At 41.5% G+C, this 26,372-nt stretch overlaps 1 protein-coding gene across 1 annotated transcript in view; it reads right to left on the reverse strand.

The window, feature by feature from the left end:
• Positions 1–1,210: 1,210 nt before the first annotated feature.
• Positions 1,211–26,372, reverse strand: part of LOC139921269 (receptor-interacting serine/threonine-protein kinase 3-like) — a 79,257-nt gene continuing 54,095 nt past the window's right edge. Inside the window, exons 2-13 of the mRNA XM_078283328.1 lie at positions 8,687–8,768; positions 5,082–5,275; positions 4,608–4,935; positions 4,347–4,495; positions 4,203–4,252; positions 3,170–3,325; positions 2,867–2,949; positions 2,659–2,725; positions 2,483–2,544; positions 2,077–2,125; positions 1,622–1,863; positions 1,211–1,526 (exon numbers count right to left, since the gene is read on the reverse strand). Of these exons, the coding sequence (XP_078139454.1) occupies positions 1,512–1,526; positions 1,622–1,863; positions 2,077–2,125; positions 2,483–2,544; positions 2,659–2,725; positions 2,867–2,949; positions 3,170–3,325; positions 4,203–4,252; positions 4,347–4,495; positions 4,608–4,935; positions 5,082–5,236 (1,356 nt within the window). The 5' untranslated portion in view covers positions 5,237–5,275; positions 8,687–8,768 and the 3' untranslated portion in view covers positions 1,211–1,511. The remainder of the gene's footprint in view (positions 1,527–1,621; positions 1,864–2,076; positions 2,126–2,482; positions 2,545–2,658; positions 2,726–2,866; positions 2,950–3,169; positions 3,326–4,202; positions 4,253–4,346; positions 4,496–4,607; positions 4,936–5,081; positions 5,276–8,686; positions 8,769–26,372) is intronic.

The raw sequence follows: 26,372 nt of genomic DNA on the forward strand, positions 1-26,372 counted from the left end.
CTCCCACAAAGAGGATTGGGAGCATTAATGCAGGACGGGGTGGGGTGAGATGGGGGTGTGTGTAGGGTGGAGTGAGGGAGTAGGACTGAGAAAAAGAAGGAGGGGTCAAGATGACACTTAAACACACTTTCCCTTCTGAGGATTACCACCGTGTGAAGGTGTGTTTTCGTGGCGTGTGCTCAAGGAGACAGAGCTCTAAATGAAACAAACAAAGGTCAAATCCCAGGATACTGTTTGGCATCTTCTCTCCTCTAAGACAGAGAGGAGAGGGAGAGAGAGAGACCGAGAAGGAGAGAGAGACAGAGAGGCAGAGAGACTGTGTGCATTGTGTGAAGAAAGGCCAACTTTCTAAAATGTGAGACGTGAATATACTGATTTTTCATTCACAAATCCAAGAATGGATGGATTCCCAAAGCAACTGTGCTTCTCTGACCTCCCATAATAACAGTTTCTCAGTATATTACCATTAGAACTTACTGTGAGAAGCTTTGAATAAACAAAACTCACAGCTCCATTTTTAGAAAACTGTTGTTTGTATTTAATATTGTATTTAGTTATCTGCAAGAGAACATAGAGACTGGAACAAAGGAAAGATGGTTTGAAAGAGCAGGATATATATTCTGTAAGTAGAATGGATCTAAGTTGTTGTTTTTTTAGTTTCAATTCGTTTGGACCTTCACTCAGTGTCAGTGCAGGGAAAGCCAAACCTGTATGCTAGACTGAGACAGGAGAGTAACTTTGTTGCCAGAGATGCCCTGACAACATCATCTGCAGGTGACTGACGGACTGACTGCTTGTGACAGTTACTGAGGGATTGAACCAGAAAAGCCTCTTACCAGTCTCTCTCTCTCCCTCTCTCGCCCTCTCTCTCTGTCTGTCTGTCTCTTTGTCTTCTCTCTCTCTCTCCGTCTGTCTCTCTTTGTGTATCTCCCTCTCTCTCTCTCGGTCTGTCTGTCTCTCTCTCTCTGTCTGTCTCTCTCCTCCCCCATCTACTGGTAGGCTGGAGAAGCAGCACCACCCGCCCCCCCCAATCCCCCTGGATTTTCACAATGGCAAAAATGTGCATGATGCACATTACAATTTACTCTGATAACTAAGCCGCAGACACTGGCACAACGCCATCACACTGCCTTGTGAACTGGAAAAAAAGAATCAAATTAAATGAAAGAAAAGATAATGTGAGGTGATAGAATTTTCTTTGAAAGTCAACCAGTATGTCAAATATGTTTATTATGAGGCACAGGATATGGCGTAATATAAAAAAAAAAAAAACATTTAAAATTACAAAAATACCTTGAGTTGCTGTAAAACATACGTTGCAATGTAGAAAGATATCAACAAAATACATTTTATGAATAAAATACACAGCTTTCTATTCCACAGTGGATTTCATTTCCTTAAAAAAATAGAACAGTGATAATTTTGGATTGATTAGAAGCAAGCAGTTGAGTATTTGATACCTGTGATCATTAGCCAAATGTCCAAGTAGGCTAATCATTGCTTTTTTCTGATCATCTGGAATTAGCCTGAGGGAAGAAAATATAGTCAAATGAATACCTTTAATAACTTTGTCCAGGATCAGAGTATCATGTTTGACCACGTAAAGGAGAGTAAATCTTACCAAGCCTCTCATTAGGTGCCGTTCATGTTTTATGAGAGCGTCGTAGAAGGCCGCTTTGACCTTTTTCTGTCCTGACCGTAGTGAGCTTGTATATAGCACCCTCACTTTATCCTGGTTTGTCTCTTTAGCTTGAATCTGTGCATAGGTCTCAGGGTGGACCATGTCTCCAAGGTAGTCTGCTATTGCCATTACATTGGCAATGTCCTGAATTAACTTTGCCCTGTGATCATCCACGAACTTTGCTGTTTTCAAATGAAGAAGAGAGGAATCAAAGCAAGTACACCAAGGCAAACTACCGGATCTAATTGTGAATGTGACCCGTCATAAATGCCATAGCAATAGCAAGTTCATTTATGTTGTCTTTGTTAAGATATTGAGAATGTACGCACTGCCAAAAAGCACTTTAGTTCATTTTCACTTCAGGGACACAGAGGATCAGGTCATGGACAACTCACCTTTCTCTGTATCACTCAGTTCTACAGTATGCGTAGCAACAGAGTCCTGCTGGCAAAAGAAAAAAAAGCTATTTCAGTCTATATTACGTAATTATACCATTGCACTATTAAAAGTATTATATGATACTCGTTAGAGCAGGTGTTCTCAAATCCCTATTCCTACCAAGGACCCTAAACAGATTTTCATTTTTAGGTTTCCTTTGTGACTGAATGATGTGTTGATGATAATAAAGGATGGAGAATGTGGTGTCCGTTCTCATCAAAATATCAATGCAATATTTAATTGAGCAAAATTAATTAATTATCAGAGAAATCAAGGTATTCTTCATGGTGCTGGGGGCCACCTGGTACCCCCTTACAGACATTGCTTTGAACTTCCTATGAGGCAAAAGTCAAAGTGCATTACCTGTTTGGAAGAACCTTTAGTTTTTGGAAAACTGGCATGATCCACTGTATCCATTGACTGTGCTGCCAAAAGAAGTAGAAGGTTCTGCATTTTGTTGTATTGTGGACATTATGGAATAATGTATCAGATCCATATTAAACTTAATCCTGACCCACAGGTGATGTTAAAAGAGGTACCTGGTGGCTGAGCATGAAAACTGGATGGTACACGTGCGCTTGATGGCAGATGATCGACTTCTGACTCCTGGAGAAACAGAGGATATTATAAAGACATTAGTGGGTGTAGATCAGGGAGAGAAATGAAGCAATTAAAATAGGTTAATCTAAATTATGAATCATGAGTAATCCAGCAATATATTTCATTTCACCAAATGAATTTATGTACCGATTTTGACAAGACTTGAGTGACAGCATTACGAATTCTGTCCTTGTGCTTCAAGTACACGCGCTCGGTCACTGCACAGCACTCTGAAACAAAAGCCACAATATTTTTCAATTTAAAATACACACTGGAAATCACAACGTGCAAGAACGAACACTGCGGCTGTGTAAAGACTGCAGGTGTAGTAAGCGCTACAAAACCTGCACACTATCAAAAATTAAGGACGGAAGGTTTCTAAGTGCATAGTGCAGTGTGGCAAACATTTAGGTGACCATCTACATAGCGATTGCAGCGACAGACACTCACGTTCAAAGGTAGGCCTCTCAGACGGCTCGTGGACCCAGCACCTCTTCATGAGGTCAACCAGCTCTCCTATCCCGTCTGCCTTCCTCTGGTCGATTTCCTCACAGGGAGGTCTGTCCCCCAGAGGGATCCGCAGCGCCACGCGACTGTAAGGGGCCGCTACATGAGATACAGTGAAGACATGCTGTACATTCAGAACACACGAACACAGCTGAGTGTGTGTGTATATGTGTGTACTTTGTGTGTGTGTGTGTGTGTGTGTGTTTACAGGATGATAAAATACTCAGACTACCTTCCTATCCTGACTCCTATTTTAACGCTCTAATTTTGACCTCTGTCTTACACCAGAACATTTTTCCTGCAACTTCTGTCAGCATGCTTTTCACAAAACATGACTTTGCAGCAACATTGTGTTGCAGGTTTTATAGATAGACATACAGTATCTACCATTAGAAAATATAAAAAATTTAACCACAGTAGTAGTCCCACTTTTTACTGCATGCTTGCTGAACTACTCCCAGAGGAATTGTTTGGGAAAATGAGGCTTTGCTTGCTTTACAGGCGCCAGAATTTACAAGAAATGGCCTGATAACTAGTTGGTTGAGAGACATCAGAATTTGGTTTTAAAAATACTCATTTGGCTCTACAGTAAATCGAGTAACAATGATCTGCAACTGCTGTCGCCTTGTCCAGTTTTCATCCTCTGTAAAGTGCATGCATGTGAGTCTGTGCTTCTGTGTAAACTAAAATAGTTTAATTTAGTTGTAAAGTGATAAAGCATAGAAACAAACAATATAAAAATCGGTGACAAGAAGAGAAAGTATGATAAGAAAACAAGATGCAATCTGTACAGAGGAGATAACCCAACCAATAAAAAAACAACAAAAAACAGATGGCAAGACATAACTGCATTGGATTAAAGATCTAAAACATAAATGACAAAAGAAACAACATGGTGGAAAACAGAACAACAATAGGATCCATAAAATGACAAGGGAAATGAGAATAAAAATACATTGAAATAGCCATTATTTACCTGGATAGGGATCTTTACCAGTAAGAATGGACCAGAGAAGTATACCATAGCTGATAAAGAGAGAAAAAGATTTTCTTAAATTAACATCTTTCATACATTTAAGGCTACTTTAAGACAGTTCATAGCGTTCCTTTGAGAGCTGACCTGTACGTGTCGTAGGCACGGACAGGTTCGTATGATGGATCAAAAGCCTCAGGAGGCATGTAGGCGAGAGAGCCTCCTTCCTCCCCTGCTGTAAATCTGCTGCTGTTCAAATCACTGGTGGAAACCCTGGACAGGCCAAAGTCTGTTAGCTACAGAGTAAGAGGAAAAACATGACATGGGAAAATTAGAGAGATTTAACAATTAATTCAGTCAGTCCTGTATTTAAAATAAATACCAGAATTTAGGTTAATGTCGGTCTACCTTGGCATTGAGGTCCTCATCCAGCAGCACATTACTGGGCTTCAGGTCCTTGTGCAGAAGAGGTGGTGTCAATTTGTGGAGGAAGTTCATGCCTAGAGCCACCTGGTGGGCCAAGCGGAAGGCCAGGGGCCAGGGTGGAGGGCCAGACAGGGCCTGCTGCAGGGACTGCAGAGAGTCCCTTTCCATGAACTCCATGACTATACCCAGTCGCACGGAAGATTCCCCTGGGGGAAAGCCACTATACACTCCTAAAAGCCTCAGCACAAAAGGGTTGGAAGCCTGCTCCATGTGATTAGCCTCGTGCCACAGGGCTCCATCTTTAATGGAGCTGGAATGAGGTAGGGGGCAGTTTAGGAGGAGAGAGAGAGCAGAAGGAACGTTGCTGCTTGAAAGACTCATTTTGAAAAGATGTTTATGAAGCAAATGAATAGTGTGAATTAAGTAAGCCTAATTACAGAGAATCCAGACAATTACCCATTTCCATGATGAGGCACCTTAATGGCCACATTAAACCCCCAGTCCTTATGCCTGGCCCTGTAGACCTTCCCAAAGCCCCCTGCACCAACCACTTCCCAGTCCTGCAGGCTGTCATCACCAATCGGCACGGCCTTGTGGCTCGGCAGTGCCATCTCTTGCTGAAAAAGGGTACAGCACTGGTAGCCTCAAATCTAGCAAAAAAAGATGGAAATAATTATAAAGTAATTAATATGGCAATATTCCACACCCAAGCCACAAAATATAAATATAAATGTACAGTGACTGCTTACATTGTATTCTTGTAATGCATTGTAGGCCTACACTGCTTACTGCTTACATTGTATTCTTGTTTTTACACTGAGGTTATGGCAGCTTTGTTTATGGGGTTATTGACACAAAACATTTCTATTCATGCACTATGGCAATGTAGTGTTACAGTTAGGTTTTTTTTACAATTGATTACAAGCATTTTTCAATACTAAGTTCACATTTTCAAAACTCTTCACACAGGTAGCACAAACTGTGAATCATTTTTCATTGCTTTGACACAAAATGAATTCAATGACCACAATTTTCAAAATACTGGAATTCATTTCTCACTCAAACTCAACCACCAGCAAAACTTCACTGTAAATTCTAATATGTTCAGTTTACGTTTAAGTATTATTCCGGCATTCAATTTAAATAATTTCTGTTACTAAGTAATGTGAATTTCCTAAATACTATTTATTTAAACGTGTTTAATCTGCAAATTCGAGCTATGGCTACTTGAGAAAAGTGAGGCAATCAGTTTCCAAACTTTTTTCAAGTAAACTGAACATGTTAGAATATGTTGCCACAATTAGCTTTAAGTTTCAGTGGGTAAGCAATCACAAAGTTTAACTACCTTGAAAACTGCGCAGGACTTGCTCATCCCAAACGAGCCTAAAGCAAGACTAGGGGTGGGCGGATCGATCCCAAAATATCGATACTACATATACTACGTCTCGTTTTTGAAGATCGATTCTAGCGTCAATAAGATCGATACCAGTTCCAGTTTCAGTTTCTCTCTTCTACGTTGTACCCATTTCATCAAAGAGTAGAACTGTCTGTGCAAACAACGTTCCGTTGTCGTGAACACATCTTAGTGCATGCATGCACTCTTTGCTTCTCCACTGCTGTTGTCGTGTCCTGTGCACTCAAACAACGAACATACGCGGCGCGCACCCTGAGAACCATTGCTCTAACTGAAGGAAAGAAGAATGGTTGAGGGTAGTTTGTGCTTTTGTTTAGTTATTTGCACTTTGCTTATTTATAAAAGTTGTGAAAGTTTTAAAACATTCATTGTTCTCCACAAATAATTGTGTGCACTTTGTTTATTCAAAAAACTTTTTTTCATGTTTGCACATTCAATTTACAATAATAAAAAAAATATTTTTGTTATTTGCCTTTAAAAACTGTCCTGTGTTTTAACATGCATGTGATTAAGTAATTAACAGTGGAAAGCAAAAAAAACTGGCTTCATTCATTTATGTAGCACTTTTTTACAAAGTGCTACATAAATGAATGAAGCCAATTTTTTTTTGCTTTGCTTGCTACATACATGCTTCAGTTGGGAATCAAACCCGGGTCTCACAGGTGGCAGGTAGAAATTCTACCACTCACCTTACAATGATTGCTAACCTTTGGCAAATAATTTAATGGTCATGAAAATGTATTCAGATTTAGCCTATTGATGATGCATTCACCTCATAAATCATGACACACTGCTCTCCCCTACATGAAAATACATAAGCCGCTTTTAATAATAAAAAGTATCGGTATCGGTATCGATATCGGTGATTCTGGCCCTGTATTACTTGGTATCGGATCGAAACCAAATTTTGCAGTATCGCCCACCCCTAAGCAAGACTTCTTCTTCTTTAATGGCGATTTATGTCCAGTGTGGTATTATCGCCACCTAGCCTAGTGCTCGTTATTTCTTTATCTTAAAAGTAACAAGTTAGACTTTCTGTATGGAAGTATATTCGGGATACATTACAGTAATGTAAAATAAGAAATTGCGCTTACTGCTGTAATGAGCATGCGCAAGTACTTACAGTTTTTTCTGATTGTTTAGGCACTATCTTTGAAACTATAGCCTATTTTTGCAAAACTCTACACACTAACCACAAAACCTTACACCAAACCAGCAAAACATTATACATCTCTTGCAAAAGCCAACAATTCTTGCAAAACTCTTCAAATTCTTTTAAAAAATTGTGTTTTTGCGTCAATACAGTACACACAAACCATCATTTGAATAAGCACACGAAGCACCAACTACACACTGACAGTATGAATGAAAAACACTTGTGGCTTTTGCTTTTTCTGTGTGCAGGGCATAGCAGTTTGCAATACTGTAAAGTTTTGTCATACATGTAGTAACGTAAACACACATACAAATAAGGGGAAAAAGTTTTTTTTTTTTTTTCTTACAGTAAGAAAAAAAAAAAACTTTTCCCCCTTATTTGGATTGATAGTGTGTTATGTTCGGAATACACATCCATACTTTACACATTTGGATACCTGTGTGTATGTGTGTTTACGTTACTACATGTATGACAAAACTTTACAGTATTGCAAACTGCTATGCCCTGCACACAGAAAAAGCAAAAGCCACAAGTGTTTTTCATTTATACTATCAGTGCGTAGTTGGTGCTTCGTGTGCTTATTCAAATGATGGTTTGTGTGTACTGTATTGACGCAAAAACACAATTTTTTAAAAGAGTTTGAAGAGTTTTGCAATAATTGTTGGCTTTTGAAAGAGATGTATAATGTTTTGCTGGTTTGGTGTAAGGTTTTGTGGTTAGTGTGTAGAGTTTTGCAAAAATAGCCTATAGTTTCAAAGATAGTGCCTAAGCAATCAGAAAAAACTGTAAGCGGTAGAGCTTCGACTACAACTGACACTGACATAGTTAAGTGGTGTATATACTAAGGGTTATATACTAAAATATTTAATCCAAAATGCACTTTGCTCCGGTAGCCTACTGGTTAAAACGCAGACTTTATAACCGCAATGTCAGCGGTTTTAATCCGGCGGTGGACTGTTGTTGCATGTCGCCCCCCATCTCTCTCTCTCCCTTTATTTTTCCTGTCTTTGAACGTTGAACGTTCACATTTAGACCATATTTCACCGGTGTAATATCCCGGTGAAATATGGTCTAAATGTGAACGTTCAATCAACGTCTTCAAATAGTCTTTCACTTTTGAACCTGTTTTGAACGTCTTTTCACCGGTGACCATAGTCATTTTTTAGACGTCTTTTCAACGGAAAAAATGCTCACTGGGAGGAAAAAATGGAAATGATAATTAAATTTGCCATTTAACATTTCATTTTCATGTTCTTCATGTTAGTGCTGGTGTGCTGCATGTTGGTGCAGAGAGCTGTATGAAGAGTTTTGAAAAAGTGAACTCAGTATTGAGAAATGCTTGTAACCAACTGTAAAAAACTGTAATCATATACGTCAGACTCAGCACGGAGTTTCCTTCCCATTTCCAATAAGACCGTTCATTTGAGTTCTTTCCAACAGCTCTCTCTTATCTCCCTCTCATTATATTGTTTAAAGCTTGTTGGTACTCACCATATCATAATCCCATGTGTTGTACAGTAGATTATAATGTCCATATAAAGGAGTGTGTTAGTACATACCAGTCAAACAACCTCTAGAGCTGTGGCGGAACAAGATTTGACAAGACAGTTTCCTGCCTCTGAGAACGTATCTGAGGTTGAGGGGTGGAGTTATGTCGTCATGTAACACTTCAGGTTTCACTGCTTTCACTCAATATATATATATAGTATATATATATATATATACTATATATATACATATATATATATATGTATATATGTATATATATAATTTTTTTATAATTTTTTTTATTATTATTATTATTATTTTTTATTTGAGTATAAATTGTACAACAATATATGGCAAATCATACATCAATAGTAGTAGGCTCTTTAGAAACGGAGCACACAATGTAAACAGAATTATAACATAAATAAAAAATTTAAAAAATATATAATAGAATATAGTAGCTAAGGGGTCTCTTCTAATAATTTTAAGGCATCAATAATGTTCAGTAGTTTTGTTCCTTTTTTCTTTTCCATATACTTCAGTGATTTGCAGTACAGTGATAGTTCTCTCATAAAAACCATCAATAAGTATTGTGTCTTATTTTGTATTTTTTGCGTGAATTTCTTGTCGAATCGCTTCCACCGGAAGTGTCTACACAATTTTATTTTGTATTTTTTGCAGGCAGCCCTGCAGGCAGACCCCTCTCGTTTTTTTAATGGTAAGAGTCAGAGATTGATGTAAATTGCATGTCATCTATATCGATCTCTGTCCAGGTTTGGATTTCTATTTGTGTGCTCTACAAAGGAAGTATGCAGCAACTTCTATTTTTGTTGACAGTGAGATAAAGAATAAACAACCTAAGCAAACAAATCACCACATTTTCAAACATCCTCTTGTAAGTCATTTGGCCGGGCAGTAAAGCTCTGAGCCGTTGCTGCCTTTTGCCTTTGTAGGACAGCAGTGTTGGTGAGACATTTAACAAATAACCCACTCACACTGGGTTTGGCAGCAACAGAATGCGTGTAACAAAATTACAGTAGCTTGATTACAAAAACAGAGTAGCTGTAATCCATTACAGATGCTGAAAAAGCACAGTAATCAGATTACACTTTTGAAAAAAAAAAAGTAGCTTACTTCGTTGCACTGCTGAGAAACATCTTACAAATGTAAGCATAAAGCTGTGACGGAGTACATTCCGAAAGTTACATATAACTGCATATGTGTGCATACACACACACTACTCACACACTACACCCACACACACATATACTTGCACACAATGGAGGTGATTACAAGTCTGAGCCAGAACCACTTGACTACACTGAGCTTTGCAATCATTTCAGTAATAACATTCATCATTAATATAAATACATGCTCATTTGTAATACAGAATTCCAGTATCTGACCTGCTTCTCCATATCTCATTCTCATTCTCTCTCTCTCTCTCTCTCTCTCTCTCTCTCTCTCTCTCACACACACACACACACACACACACACACACTCTCTCATGCACACACGACACAAAAGCCATGCTGAGACTGTTTCTGTCTAAATTATTAATGTCCAACGCTGCTCTTACTTCTCAAATGTAAAGAGCGCAGTCTGGAGCGCAGGTGCTTGTGGATATGATGGCTGCGGTGGATCACACACACGCACAGCCCCACCCACACACACACACACACACACACATACACACCTTTCATTAAGTGAGCAGAGGTGTATTTACCCACATCCCATGCTCCTTTGCTGTTTCTGATGCGCTCCCTGCCGGCATCGATAGGCGCGGTCTGCTCTCGCTCTCTCCATCTCCATTGCTCTCTCCCCTCCCTCCTCTCCACCCACCCTCATTTACGCTCTGCACAGCGTGGCTGCTCTCTCCACTACATCTCTCTCTTTATCTCTCCTCCTTGCTGTCCTTACCTCGTCCTCTCTTCTCCCAAAACTGTCTTTCATAACACTCTCTGTTTCCCTCGCTCATATTTCTCTCTCCCTCTCCTTGTCTCATGCTGATATATGAGGCGGGGGGATTAGTGTAAGGGGGAGCCCTCTGCGCTGGAGCAGCCTGGATCTCTGAGTGGAGAGACGAGGTGAGCTTCTGTCTCTCCCGCCCCGGTGAGGAGTGCTTCTGATGCGGGCTGGGACCTCTGGAGGAGCGGCAGGACAGTCTCAGGAGGGAACGGACAGACAGAAGAGCCACGTGCGCGCCTAGAGAGTGTCTAACAGCCTGATGTGCTTTGTGTTGTGAAGAGAGCAGCCTGGGAAGGGAGACGAGAGGCAGCAACAGAGGGAGGGGAGCGTTTACCAGGGGGTGCAGGAGTCACAGGGGTTTTGGGGGAGGAGGGCGGGGAGTGTATCAAAAGTGAAGAGGAGGACAGGAGGGGGGGTCTGCTCCGCTCTCAGATCAAAGGACTGGGAGAGAGGGAGTGTTTTTCGCTCAATCTGAGGAGTAGGAGAGAGACTGGGGAGTCACAGGCTCTCCAGAGTCTGTGATATTACAATTAAAGACCAGAGGGTGTCTGCTGCACTGAGAGAGAGAGAGAGAGAGAGAGAGAGAGAGAGGAGGTTGCTAAGGACACAGAGTGGGAGGACCGGTCAAAGGACTTCATCCGGAGAGAGAGGAGGTTGCTCGCTGAGAGGAAGAGGGTGGAGGAAGACGATAACGGAGAGGGTCCCGCGCCGTTCCGTGTCTCACGAATCTACAGGAGGATCCCATCATGGCCGTCCAACTCATGCCGGAATCAGCCGTGTGTTTGCTTATGGTGAGTGTTGGAGGGGTACAGTATGTTCCTTGTATAGACACATGCACTGTCTTGGTCTCTGTCTCTGGTCTGTTTCTCTCTCTTTCTCCTTCTTTCTCTGTCTGTCTCTCATCTCTCTCCGCTCGTGGTAAATGCCCCGCAACTAAAGCAGGTGGTGAGCTGTCATCTCATTAAAAAGGATGGTGCCTGTTTGCTCCTCCCCTTTACTACTGTCTGTCTACCATCCTGAAACCCTCCACTGACTTCCTACAGAGAATCGGCAACCACTTCCCGCACAGCAGAAACGTGTGTCTTTCCCCATTCACTGCAGAAAACTGTACCTGGAGCTTTGTCTAACTGCTCCACGTGCACAACCAGACCCTGCTGCAGTGGTCAGCTGTGGCAGGAGTCCCACACACTATGGGAGGGAGAGGGGTGGGGGTGCTGAACATGGTGTCTGCATATGTGTATTGGAGACGTGTGTAATTAAGTATTAAGTGCATGTATTTTTTAATGTGTGTGTTTGTGTCCACAGTGTGAATAAGTTGCTGAAGGGACTGTGTTCTGTGCGTGATCAGTGTGTGGCCATTTCTGCCTGCCAGACTAGATCGGGGTAAAATGTGTATTTAGACAGGGAGCAATGGCAAGAATGAAGATTAGATGATAAAAGCACTAAATACAAGCACAAAAGAGGTGAAACGATGCAGTGAGATTCTTAAAGCAAAAGTGTCTGCCATAGCATAAAGTGAAACATCTGCAAAGCACACCCAATAAAAAGAGATTAATCCACAGTGGCTGTATTTTGTGGGCATGGTCAAGACTGTGAATCAGTTCAATTACACATTATAGAGAGAACAGTTTTGCTGCAGCCCATGGTAAGGTATTTATAGGACCTTGTTAGTGTGGAGCACATTTCCTCAGTGACATGACACAGATTGGCTTGGCTTGGCCTGGTTCAGATCTGGCCATAGAGAGCAATGAGATAGAAACACAGAACACAGAACGTGCTGAAAATCCACTGAATTTCCCTCTGTCCGGCCCGAACAGTGAAACAATGGCAGTATGGCTTTGCTGCATGTGTAGAATACAGATAAGGCACGGACTCCTCTCATTGTAAGCTTCAGTGAATTGAATGCTCAGAGTAGTGCACCCTGCGTGGAGGGAGACTTTGTATGGGAGAGCGTGTTCTGCTCATTCTCATTCTATAGTGCTGGCGCTCTGCAGTCCCAGGGGGAGTCATGCATCGCCGCACTACCTGCTATCTCCACCTGTCATGGCTGTCTGTTACTATGGCGATAGGCCATGCACCCCACTCAGGGGAGAGAGGCGGCAGAAAAAGGAGATGGGGTGGAGGAAGAGTGCAAGAGATGACGGACAGGGCAGAGGGAGGAAGCAGGTGAAAAGGGAAGAGTGACTGACAAGGGCAGGAATGGGGAGGAGGTAGAGAGAATGGAAGAGAGGAGGAGGAAAAGTGGAAGGAGGTAGAAAGGTTTTATTTTCACAGAGGGTGGCATGCTAGAACAAACATCATCACCTTTGGGATTGTTCCCAACAAAAATAGACTCATTCTCAAGACGTTTTCTCAGCCCTGTATGGCTTGGGGATGTGAATGGGTTCAGCTGCTGAGCACAGTATCATATCTGTCTGGCAGACAGTTACTTATTCCCCTGACTCCATTTTACACTGCCTCTGCATATGTTAGCATTAGCATAGAGGGCGTTCCCTTACAAGTGCTCTCACTGTCAGAGCTGACAGCCCTAAACTGCCTGGCTGTCAACCCAGACAGCACAGGAAAACTAGCTTACTGTCACAACTGTTTACTATTACTGTTAAGTTATGATTTGGAAAATATTCTATTTTCTCACCATTCAAAACCACTTTGTGCTCAGTCAGTTGGAGATAAGCAACGCAATTCAATGAGGACATCACTCTTCGGCTCTCTTGGTGTTTCCTTTGGTAGAGATCTGTTCATGCCCACTGAGCTAACCAACGGCAAGGAATAACATGACCGAACTCTGTTTTATGGTGAATTTTCCTTTAAATATGCACTGAACTAGAAAGGCGTCAGATAACTAATTTAGGAACTCTGTGATTTGTCCATGAAATCCATGGCATTTGTATTCACATTGACATGTTCAGAGCTTCAACCTAGCTTAATTATTGATGGGAGTTTATGCAGCTTGTGTGTGTGTGTGTGTGTGTGTGTGTGTGTGCGTGCGTGTGTGTGTCTGTCTGTCTGTCTGTGTCTGTGTGTCTGTGCATGAGCCTAGATTAATATTGATAATGCTTCCTTCCTCTGTGTCTATTAATATTTCAGGTGTAGAAGTGATTATCTCCTGCAGTAATTGGAACTGGTTTTAATAACTCACACTGACAGCACAACAAATAACCCACATCACCCACAACCAACAACCACAGGCAAATCATACAGATAGATAGATAGATAGATAGATATGGACAAACGAAAAGACAGATTAAGAGATAGATATACATATGCATGCATAGATGCAAACATACATACATACATATAAGATAATAAAACTGTATCTGTATCTATTTCTCTCTCTCGCCCTCTCTCTGTGCATTTGGTGTGTGTGTGTGTGTGTCTATGTGTGTGTGTGTGTGTGTGTGTGTGTGTGTGTGTGTGTGTGTACTGTATATGTATGTGTAAATCTGCTACCAGATTTGGCTATGTTCACTGTGAGGAGCCAGCTTGTTTTTACTTCTGAGAGACTGTGTAGAAAAGCAGCAGTTTCTTTCTCTCTTCCTTTCCTTCGTCCCAGTTCCACCTCTAGGGAGTCTCGTGGAGAGGTTAAAGATGGCACTAATAAAATCACTGTAGTGCATTTTACACAAAAATTTCATTCGCTCGAATGAAAATGGATGTGACTTCAGTCACGCAGACTCTGGGGGAAGAAAAGAGGTACCACAGGTAACCATCAGTTCAGCGTCTGCGTGGAAAACTGCAGGAGAATTCAACAGATGTATTCCATTCACTGTTTCATTGTTACATTTTCACTGTAACCTGTTCAACCCCCCTCTACATACACACACACACACACACACACACACACACACACACAAAGACATGCACACATGTATACACTCAGCAAGACTCTCACCAAGCTAATTCAATTGTTTGGCAGGAAGTGACCTTATTCAATTACCACAAACAGGAAAATGACGTTTGCTTGTGCTTCGGCACTCGTCTGTTGTGGCTGATACAAATAAATAAATGTAGCAAATTGTGTTTTAGTTCTCCTCAGGGCTCCATTGGTCTGGAACTAATGTGATTGGCCCAGACTTATAGTAGCTCAGCTATAAAACAGAATGGTCTCATGCCTGTCATACAGACTGGGCCAAGTGGGGGAGAGCGCCGCTCAATAAGATTGAGAGTCAGGGCCAATATCCTCATATTGTTATGAATGGGCTGTGTCAGAGTAATATGACTGGAAGGGGAATAGATGAATGAGTGTGGGGGGATTTTTACTCTATTTTATGCCCTCCATTTTCATTGATTACATTATCAGCCATGGTACCTTTTAGACACGTAATGAGGTGCTACCTTGTTTATCATAAGATTTGCACTGCAAGGCTCACAAGCTTGAAAAAGAATAATGAGGGGATTTCCTAGCAGTTGTGTCAGTGTGGAGATGATCTCATAGCTGATGCAGCGTCTCTCTCTGCCGGCCCATGTGCTGCCTGGTCTGAAGAGCTTCTGTTCTAGCTAAGGATCTGCAGATCAATAACAAGTCTGTCTCCGGCTAAGACCCACACAGACATGTTGTCATCTGATATTGGAGCAGATACTGGGATCACAAGCTAGTTGGAATCATTGGACCTCGACGGGGCATGCTGAAGCTTTACCGCTGAGATCTCTATCACAGAGATGTGTGTGACATGGCTCTATCTGCTACAGACAGTTTAAATCAGAGACTTACACTGCAGCATCTGCCTGCCTCAGAGATGTGACAGCATCTACTTTCATCCTGTACAGTTATTTATGTGATTACACATGGGTCATGATGATGTCATTCCTTTTTTGTTTAAACTAATGTGTGTGAGCTCGTGATCGTGGGGGGGATTCCTTCCTACTTAAAATCAGAAGTGGGCCAGCTATAGACTCTGCTACCACGCTCATCACTGAGCTGCTTAGCTCCGAGAAGAGTCTGGACACCGTGGGCGTCACCCTGAAGTGCAAAATTAAATGGCAGCAAAACCGTAGCAGAAATTAAATATGGGTAGTGTGGGGAGTTGCTTTAAATCTGTACCTTGCTAATGAGTGTGGGAGGTAAACAACTCCGTCTACAGGATTGATTGAAGCCAACGAGATCTCACAGTGGCTATAAATCAGTGGGTTTAATTTTTTGGCGCAGCTAATCCTTGTTTTGTCATAAATTCAACGGGTGCTGGTGCAGTGTCACATGGAATTACGGCTATGATTAGAGAGGGGGGGGGGGGGGGGAACTACTTTATATGACGCTGAGGGAAATGGGAGCTCAATTTATCTGCCATGTTCTGCTCTGGCTCAGCTTTTTTGAAAATCTCTTGTTTTGTTTGAGTGGTTGTCTTTTTCCCACGTGCAGGTTTGCAGTTGATCAATATGGATATTGCTATCTGTTCCATTGGGTCCTTGCGAACATAGTTGAGAGAAAGCAGGGCAAGTGAGTATCTTGACACGCCGAGAAGCTAAGCGGATTATCGTCATGTTGCTAGAGGGCTCTGCTCTGCATACGGAGCACCAGTGGGGGAACGGCGGCGTACAACCCCACTGTTCCTTAGCGATACGGCACCGCGCGCGTTCTACTTCATTAGATGCCTTCTCTCTGTTTCCCACATGTGAGAGTGTCCGTGTGGTAGGTGACATCACCGCACACCTGCCGAAGCAATTACCACGTCTGGTAGCCTATGACGCGTGGTCTGCACTTTGTTGTGTGAAGTCATGTTAGCGATAATGGAAGGGCTGTTTATACTTGGCGAGCAACCAGCGAATAACCTATGACCACATGGAGAGAGAGAGAGGCGCGACCCCATACCAAAGACCTTACATTGCCCTTCATGTTGGCGTCCATGTCTCTTCATTACTGTCCTTCATTCAATTATGCTGTCACTGAGGATGGAGACCAGATGACTCAGTGTGATCGAGCCAGAAGATTCATTCAGTGCTAATCAAATCACTTGATGACGTGATGCAGTGTGTCTATGCGCTTGTGTGTGCGTGTGTGTGAGTGTTAGCGTTAAAAACTCAGTCAGAACATGGAAAAAGATAGGTAATTATCAGTGTCTGGATTTGGAATATAATTTGCCCATTTCATTTTTCATTCCAGATTTGATGCACACAACAACAGAGTGTACTGTATGGATGGAGGAGGGCTGAACAGTGTGGGGGAGGGTTGGTGTATCCTGGAGCAGAATGACATCATACTGAGATAATTGATTACTGCCCTGTAACAGCAGCAGACGGGTAGAAGCTGATAAAATTGTGTGCATGTACGTATGTGTGTGTGTGTGTGTGTGTGTGTGTGTGTGTGTGTAAGGAGTAACTGTGGCGTACTTTGTACTTCTGGCACAGCGAGTTGGCCAAATAGGTGCTTGCACAATAGATATGAATCGATGCAGAGTGTTACAGTAATTCACATCTCATAATCTTTCCTGTCATTTCACAAGCACTGTCAGACGCATGTCTGTTCTAATTGGTACCCTCAATGCACATACACATACACAGAACTATGTACGCCCACAGAACCACACACACACACACACACACACACACATACAGAGCTTCATATTACTGCCAATACCAAATGTAATCAATCTCCAGGCTCTCCTGCTGAACCAATTTATCCCCTGTATAGATTTCTAACCCCCATGATGATTAGTTGGAGTTAGAAGTACAGGCACAGATGGCATTTCATTTTTGCTATTTCTCATGAATACTCTCTCTCTCTCTCTCACACACACACACACACTCTACTCTCTGTCTACCACTTACTGTTCCTGTCCTGTTTCCTGCTTTTGTATCTGCCTCAGAGTGTGATCTCCATGAACCGTTTTAAAACTAGAAGCAATATATTTGTGGCGGAGGTTAGGTGAAGTGAACGAGTGAATGAGTGAGGTGAAGTGAGTTGGACTTGCATATTTGGATTTCTGCTTATCTGCAGTATGCTACTTTTTATGTAATGAAAAAACTAATGATTTTCCAGTTCATCATTTTCCTAAAGCTGTGTGAAAAGCCTGGAGTCGGACTGCAGAACAGTCATGCCTGAGTGATGTTAGCAGTCGGTTCTGCTGATGTCAGCATTCCAGAGCCATGGATCTCTCTGTCTCAGAGTTGCTGCAGGGGGGAAAGAAACATTTTTACTTCAGGACAGAAAACGCATGCCTTTCATTGTGTGTCAGTTGTGTTTATTCTGTTGTTTCTCTGTGCAAAATGTGACAATGAAATTACTGGTGTAATTCAATGTACTGGATTGTTTGTATTGTGTCAAACGGCTAAATTTTGACTATTTATGGCTTAGTGTGGTTTATAAGGGCTTATAATTGCCAGAATAAAGGCTGTTGAGTATAGTAAAGTGATTATAATCCTAAACAGCTTAACTGAGAGGAAATCTTGGAGAGCAGTGAAGATAGCAGACAAACCTGCATACGTCTGCACTCCTTCAAGCTGGATCTTGTAGAAGTAACCCCCATGATAAAAGGAACAGCAACCGCAATGGAAAACTCAAAAATGTTTTTGGCAATGCAATACAATGAAACATTATCAATAAACTCTATTCTAGTGAATAAAGGGAAAATCCGCTGTAAAGCATTATCATATAATTCCTATGATCTTAAGCAGTTGAACATGAGCAAGTCTTTCCCAAAGCTATAACAGCAGGGCCAAAACTAATTGCTCGTCATTACTGTTCTTCCGCTGACAGAAAATTGGAATTTGACATTTTAGACATAGTGAAAGCGTCCTTGGTGGTTTCATAGTTAACAGGTACACTTTTTGGTTTGTGTTTGCAGAAGTAAAGGCTTGTAGTAACTAATGTAGCCTAATAACTGCAGCATAATGTAATAACTTGTCAAAACAAAATAAAAATGTCCATTGTTACCTGATATAATAATAAAGGTCAGACTAATTGTTGAAGTAGAAAAATACAAAGCAATATACGATCCCTATAGAGCTCCTTTAACAAGGACATTGGGGAAAAAAGAACAGAATGAAGCCAGCATTGCCTCTCACTTAGAGAAACACTTCAGTGAAGCCTCTAAATCCTAACAATTGTAACACACAGTAGCCCATTTGTAACCCAAGTGGCGAAATTAATAGAAAAATTTGGAGAAAAATTCACAGAAAAAATCAGTCCTCTACTGTCTCGCGGATGCGCAGGTGTAAAAAGCATGTGAACATCTCACGAGTAGGACATGACTGTTTGGCTAGCGGCGGTTCTGAGATCAGTGGCTAGTGGCTACCAAGTCAAACTCAGGTAATAGTGTCTCAGATATTACACAGTAGGCCTATTAGTTTAGTAGCAGGAGTTTTAACTTGTAGCTATAAACACAGGTTAAATATGTCATAGCATAATGTTGTTGTAGGCTACCAATAAGTCAAAAATATATAATTTGTGGCAGGCATGATGATGAATGCCTCATGTCTGGAATGTCATGCAAAATGTTGTTTGCTCTCTTTTTTTTTGTAATAAAAAGTTACATTTTAAACTGGAAAAGCTACACATTTCGAGATTCCTGTTTAGCTAGCTGCTATTAAAACTATCCCCGTATTCAGAAAAGCTTGTGATGTGTTTTTCACATAAGGAACTCTATCTTATCAATCAAGACAGATCAATCAGCAACATGCCAACAACAGAAGCAATACAATGTAAGTGAATTGCCCATATAAAAAGTTGTTCCTGGTTTAAAGGGCAGATTAGCTAATCAGTGTAGTCAGGGTTCAGTCGTTTGCCATTATTCCTTCCATAGTTTAGATACACATTAACTGGCAGCTTGGAGCATTAGCTTATAACATCACAGATCACAATATGACTGTCAAGACATATTGATTGATTAGTAATCATTAATGGATGATTTCATCTTTCAACTATAAATAGGCTAATACTCTGATTGACAGTCTCAGTCAGTCTTGTTGGCTGAGCGGACTGTAGTGATGTATTTTGCTGAGCGGTTGGTTTTGCAGTTTGAGCCGATGCAACATGTCTGACTTTATCTAAGTGATGCAGGAATCAACTTTGACGCTCTAAAAACTCTTTCTAGCAGGCTACACTGTACACAAATAAGATGTGTATTATTTGTTAGAATTATTACATTTGCACTTGGTTTTCAAACATAGAAAGTGGAGCAGAGCTGACAACGAGACCCCTGAGAGTAGTGTAAGTCGAGTAGTAATTCAATAAGAAAATAGGTCTGAATGAAAGATGGGGTTAATACTTAAATGTTGTACTGGTCAACTTCTCCGAAGAAACAGATGGCGAGCTTGAAACTAGCAAGCTAGTTTTCACTTGTTTTACATTTTGACAAGTAACAGTATTATCTGGGTGTTATTACATTGTCAGTTGCCACAAGGTTGAATGTAAAAACTATCTTTGAGTCCACAAAGTCCTGGACACAGCTCCAGGTTATATGCTGATTGGTTCTCTGTTTTCCAGCTTTGAAAGTTGTTCATGATCACCGTATTGATTGGCCTGTCTAAGATCAAAGGAACATCAAATGGAAATTCTGCTTCAGGGTGGATTTGGTTATAATCTTTGTGGAATTGTGGAAGATTACAAAATTGTGGAGATTGCGGAAGATTAGAAATGTTACTGTTTTTTTTTTGTGTTTTTTTTTACTCTGCAGCCCCTAAGAATTTCACTTTCTGCAGAGAGTGAAAGAGGAAGAGAAAAAGTGGAAGCCAGAGAGCAAGAGTATAGGAACAAGCAAGAAAGATGGCTCTCATTCCTCACCACATGCATAAATGTATAAGGGCTGGTGTGTGTATGTGTGTGTGTGTGTGTGTGTGTGTGTGTGTGTGTGCGTGCAGTTTTATCGGAGTGTGCATTTGACCAGAGCACACCATTAAATCCTCTGAGTTGTTTACTCTGCAGCCTGTTTAAGGACTATTGATGAGCTGCAGAGGGGAAGGCACCTCAATTCTAATTGACTTCACCACAGTATCTGCTCGCTCAGCTGTGGTCATTTGTGTGTTTGTGTAAATGTGTGAGAGAGAGAGGGTCTCAGGTGTGAATACGTAATGTGTATGCAGTGTGTGTGTGTGTGTGTGTGTGTGTGTGTGCGCAATGCAGAGCTCACTCCCCCTGCATGTTAATGTATGGCTGGGCTTCAGTAGAGTGTGACAGTGTTCTTTGTGTGTCTCATGGCCGACTGGCTTCAAGGTTATCAGCCAAGCTCGACGCGCAGAGATGATGCGATGAAGGAGCTAATGAAACAGCAGCATTAACGAGCAGGACGTAACCCCGCGTGTGTGTGTGTGTGTGTGTGTGTGTGTGCACCCTGGCAGATGCTCATCAAAGTCTGCCAACACTTCCTTTGCTCTGGTTCTCTTCCTTCATCCTGCTGTTTATTAGGACTCTGCATCTCTCCTCTGGCTACCTCTGCATTTGCATTAATAACATGCGCTGAAATTACTCTGATGAAACCAGGCTGGCTAATTATGTGCTTCTTGAGTCTTTGCAGTGTGTGTGTGTGTGCTCAAGTGTGCAGGGAGATGTGCCTTTGCATTCACATTAAGATGCAGTTTCATCAACAAGCGCATTGGCCGTTTCATTGATCAAACAGCAGCACAGGGTAGAGCCTCTCTCTCCTGAACGCCCACACACACACACACGCTCCCACATTCACACACAGACCGATACACATACACATGACCTATAGATAGCGCAGTCAACCAATGATTTCACGAGAGAGACAAAAGGTTTAGATTAAATTCCTGCACCGGCTTCAAGAGATTCCCGTCCTGTTTCAGTAGACTTGTATCGCCCGCGGCAAAAGCCCCCCGAATCTGACATTTATCTGACGGCGATCCCCTTCAGAAGGTCAAGCTACTGTGGAAATAAACCTTTCAGGCTAGATAGATGAGGGTTTTCTGCTCAATGTCAGAGCATCTAAACATAATAAGCTCAGTGTATTCCAGTTTAATCAATCATAGTAGAATCTGAAGCGAGCCTCAGAGTGTGGGAGATGCAATGCGTCTCTTGCGGCAGAGGGGGAAGTCGGTCCGTGTGCTGTGAGGACTCTCCGTCTAACGCTTTCTCTTCTCCATTCCCGCTTTTTGCCTCTGTATGATCTAAAGGAACTGTTTGAAACTGCAAGCGATAATTTGTTGTGGAAGTTAGGTGAAGTGAATGAGTTGCTGTTTCACATTTCTCATGTGCAGTATGTGATGAAGAAATGAACGATTTTCCAGGGCAGCGGCGATGTGACATTTGTGGGGCGCCACCTGTCCTCTGTGCCGGGGTGCAGGTTTGGGGGAGGGGCGGCAGGGTGGCAGGAGAGGCGGAGAGTAGCAGAGGCACCAGGCGGTCTGATTGGCTCACCATCTGTCTCTGGGACCGAGCAGATGTCTGAGTAGAAAGACTAGTCTCTATTTGCTTCCAAATTCACTTTCTCTCTCTCTCTCTCTCTCTCTCTCTCTCTCTCTCTCTCTCTTTGTCTGCACATGTGAGCGTATGAATGTATTTGCATGTAAGTGTACATGTGTGCGGTGCATGTGTGTGTGTGTGTGTGTGTGTGTGTTTGGTTGAAACAGGTCCCAGTGGGGCTGATTGTCTTCCATATGGAGTGAGTTAACAGTGAACAGGTCCTTGTCATTGTGAAGAGCTGTCTTGTTAACAGGAGAACAGGGAGAGCCAATCTAATCTGACCAGAGAATGAGTATACACATGTATTCAAGCTTTATTGTTCAACCCTTCCATACAACAGCCCGAAATAAATTTAATCCACTTGTTAAGATGAGCTTTGAGAGAGAAATTGTGACGCGCAAGAGGGTCAGGAAAATGATCACCTGAATTCAGGGAAGAGAGTGAGAATCGGAAGGAAGGACTTTGTTTTCTTTATCCATCCACCCATTCACCTCCCTCTCTCTCTCTCTCCAGGGGTTTTAATTGTCCTCTTGATCCCCTGTCCATCAGGATTACCTGAGAGCCGCTAATAATGGCTTGTTACAATTTTAATTGGTGGAGGCACTCACACACACAAGTGCGCACACACACACACACACACACACACACACAAACATGCACATACACAAATAAACAGATTTGTGAATTTGCTGATTTTTTTTCTTCCTTTTTTATAGGTCCTATTAAAGGTCCTATTAGCTTAAAGGTGCTACATGAAGCGTTTTAACACCAATAAATCATTATCACATTAATTCTGAGAGATTAGTATAGCCTAATTACTGTAAACATCACTGAAAGGATTGGCAGCCTCTACCAGCCTCTGCACTGGGTCGGAGTTTACGGGAAATCTGTTGGATTGTTTTACGGTACAACGGGAGATCAGATTGCTTTAACACACAAAACAATCAGAGAGACACTTTTCTTCCAAAGCTATCAGACATTATCACAGTGGCAGATGGAGGAACAAGTGAAAGGCCTATATGGAAAAGTCACTTACAACATGTTTATCTTCTTCAGTAAAGCAAAAGGGAAAACAAATGCATGCAGAGTGATGCCAGAGAGGGGGGGGGGAGCAATGGAACAGGAACTACAGGAAGCGATGGGGTTTACTGGAAATAATAAACCACTGGTGTGAGAGAGAGGTCACCGCTCATCCTCATTTGTTTCCTACAGTTATACCAAGATATCACAATTAATTGATATGTTGATATTTAAAACTATAGCACCTTCAAAGTCTTTATTAGGAAAGACTGTGAGAGTGTGTGACTGAGTCAGCACTGACTTCCGCCCAGCCCACATCCCAGTGTTTACACTGCAGCTCTTTTCTTTACAGTCCCTCTCTTCGACAGACAAAGTGCTTCACCCTGGTTGTCCTAGCAACGGCTGTCTCGCTGCACAGCCTTTTGAAAAGTCTTTTTTCTTTCCCACCTTCAGTGTACAAGAGTTTATTGAAGAATGGCCCAGTATTGCGAATTTAGACTTGTGTGAGTCAAACATTTGGAAGACAAAGAAAACAATAAAACCCCCACAGTGCACTTACAATATGCATGCAGCTTAAACTAGTTTAAGTTATGAATTTCTTTGCATGTTGATGGTGAGTTTAAGTTATTTTATGTAGCAACATTTTTCACAAAATGTTTTACAATGCAATCCACATTTTTAGGTTATAAATATGGAACTGGTCACGCTTTGCAAACTTGTTGGGCCTCTCTGACTGATAACAGACAGGAATTTAGAAAAAGCGTGGGGAAATTATGTTCATGCACATCTTACAGATGACTCACCACATAGCGCTGAAGGAAGGAAGATGATGAAAGAGCAGGACAGAGCAGGAGGAGGAAGAAGGAGGTGGTGACAGTTACTCTGAACCGTTTATTGCAGCTTCAGTACAGCACATTTTCCTCTGTGCTTCTCTTGTCTGCCTCTAGAGGGGGGTGAAGGATACTGAATCAGGTCCAAAACAAAGACTCTCCTCTTCCCTTATAGGGTCCATTTAGATGGCAACGAGTACCGTGTGTGTATGTTTGTGTGATTATGTGGGGGCAGATGGCAGGGTCTGCCTATCATTTGAATGGCATTTATTCAGCCATTTATTGCATTTCTTCTTTTTTTAAATGTAAAATCCCTGCTGTGGTGAGCAGGTCAGGGAGCAGGAAGGTCAACAGTGGATGCTTCCCCTCAGTATGTTACTGTAAAGGGCATCTCCCCATGAGTCCACAGTTCACATTTGTTCATACACACACACACACACACACACACACACACAGGCTATAAGCAATTCACGATTGTTACTGATGAATGAAGTCAGTCTGTGTATTGTCCCAGAGCAGCTATTGTAGCTGTGTGTTGCTAATAGGCTGATATGACGCTGATTGATGACTGATATTAGAGCAGCTGATTTTAGGCATTACAACACCTTAGCCACACTAATCCCCCCTGTAATGCATAACACATTACCCAGTAGACACACACCAGCCAGCAGCCAACATACAGTAAGTACTGCCTCATAACCACATCACATCTAAGCTTATATTTCTACAGGCTCTAATTTAAAACTATTCTTTGTTCGAAATATTGAGAGATTGAGAGAATCACTGTAGTCACACATGCTTACCAAACTCCACGAATCACATATTTTATTAATTTTGTTTTCATTGCTGTTGTAACACTGAAAGAAAATGCTGCTGATTTTCTGCAGGTTGATGTTTAGTTTTGCCCTTTTCACTACCTTAAGTTCTCTTTTCTCACTTTAGACATTTTCTTTGACCTTCTTTTATCCAGGCTTGAGATGTTGAACTTGCATGCCCTTTTTCAGCAATGCCCTGCTTCACATTTTGTCACACACACCCACACTGGGAAGCTACCCAGCTCGGCCACTGAGCAGCTTCACTTGAGCCATTTGCCATTAAATGACTTGCACAAGGGCACCTCAGCAGCAGTTTATCAGGCCAGTCCAGGATTCAAATCTGCTTCTGTAACCTCTATTCTATTGCTGCTGGTAAAACCTTTCTCACTCTAATGATCTCTGATTCAAAGCCTTCAGATTTTTCCCTGTGACACCATTAAATTTCATATGGACAGATGGAGAGGGAAGGACACTGAGTGGAGGAGCTACTCATGTCTGTCTCTGTTTCCCAGGCGTTTACCTCCTGTGTGGTTCCTTCTCCTGCATAGCCATGATGTTTGACTTGTTACTAGATCATACAGTAGCCCAAATCTTACCTTCAAAGCAGCAGTCATGAATCTTCCAAAAGATTCAAAAAGAGCAGAAGTTAACTCCATTAAATACTGATGTATTTGTTGCAGACAGATAGGCCTATGTCTCCATTCAAGTTTTAGGAATGGCTGCACAGAGTGGCAGGTTTCTGCACAAAATTACTAGTTTACTCAGGGTTATTTCCTTCACTAACAGTTGAACCAGTCTCTTTGTTCTTCTACAGTAGAAACATTAATACAATCTATAGAAATCTTTCCTGGTAATCAGTTTAGTGTCTATCCCTGTCCTATAAGATATAGGATTGAATCCCAAATCATGCAATTTTACTTATCACATGATTTAGATGCATGATTTACTTATAAACTATTATAAAACCCCACTTTGAACTGAAAAACAAAATAAAAAAACTACCAAAAGCCATATCAAAAATACTTTTATGTTAATTATGTTATGTTAATTGTTAGGCATTCAGATCAACATAGAGTATACACCAATGAAATGTAATACCTCTATATAGACATGTTGAATTACCGCATAATTACATTGGCTTATAGATAGCCCTATAGATGTACAGTGGTGGTTTTGCCATTAACAACATGCTATTTGAACAAAAAGTATTTCAGCATTTATTCTAGTGGTAATACCAATTCCTTGCCATACTGTTTGTATATCACAGAGAATCACATATTCAAAATAAACAACAGGGATACAAATTATATTTTCCGCCTTGCATTTTGTCAAATTCCCGATCACATCATGCGACATAAGACTTCTCATTCCAGGAAATCATATCAGCATCTTCATGACATGTTAGCGGATGCATTTCGTTGGATGAAGAATGAATGAGCTTCCTCTTCATGTTAGTACTAAGGAGGACTGCTGGATAAGAATTCAATTATTGTCAGATCAAAGACACAAGACAGCAGACAGCTGAATCTGATTAAGAAACACTGCAATTATTTTTTCAGAATTAATATGCCAGTCGTGATGGGTCGCCACATCTTATCAATATGGAGATAGCATCTTTAACACACTGTGTTCATTACCTATCCTATTATTGCATATGCCCTGTATCCATCTTTACATATTTATTCATGAGAACTGGAAATTCTGCA

The sequence above is a fragment of the Centroberyx gerrardi genome, chromosome 4 (genome assembly GCF_048128805.1).
Source record: "Centroberyx gerrardi isolate f3 chromosome 4, fCenGer3.hap1.cur.20231027, whole genome shotgun sequence".
NCBI classification, from domain to species: domain Eukaryota; kingdom Metazoa; phylum Chordata; class Actinopteri; order Beryciformes; family Berycidae; genus Centroberyx; species Centroberyx gerrardi.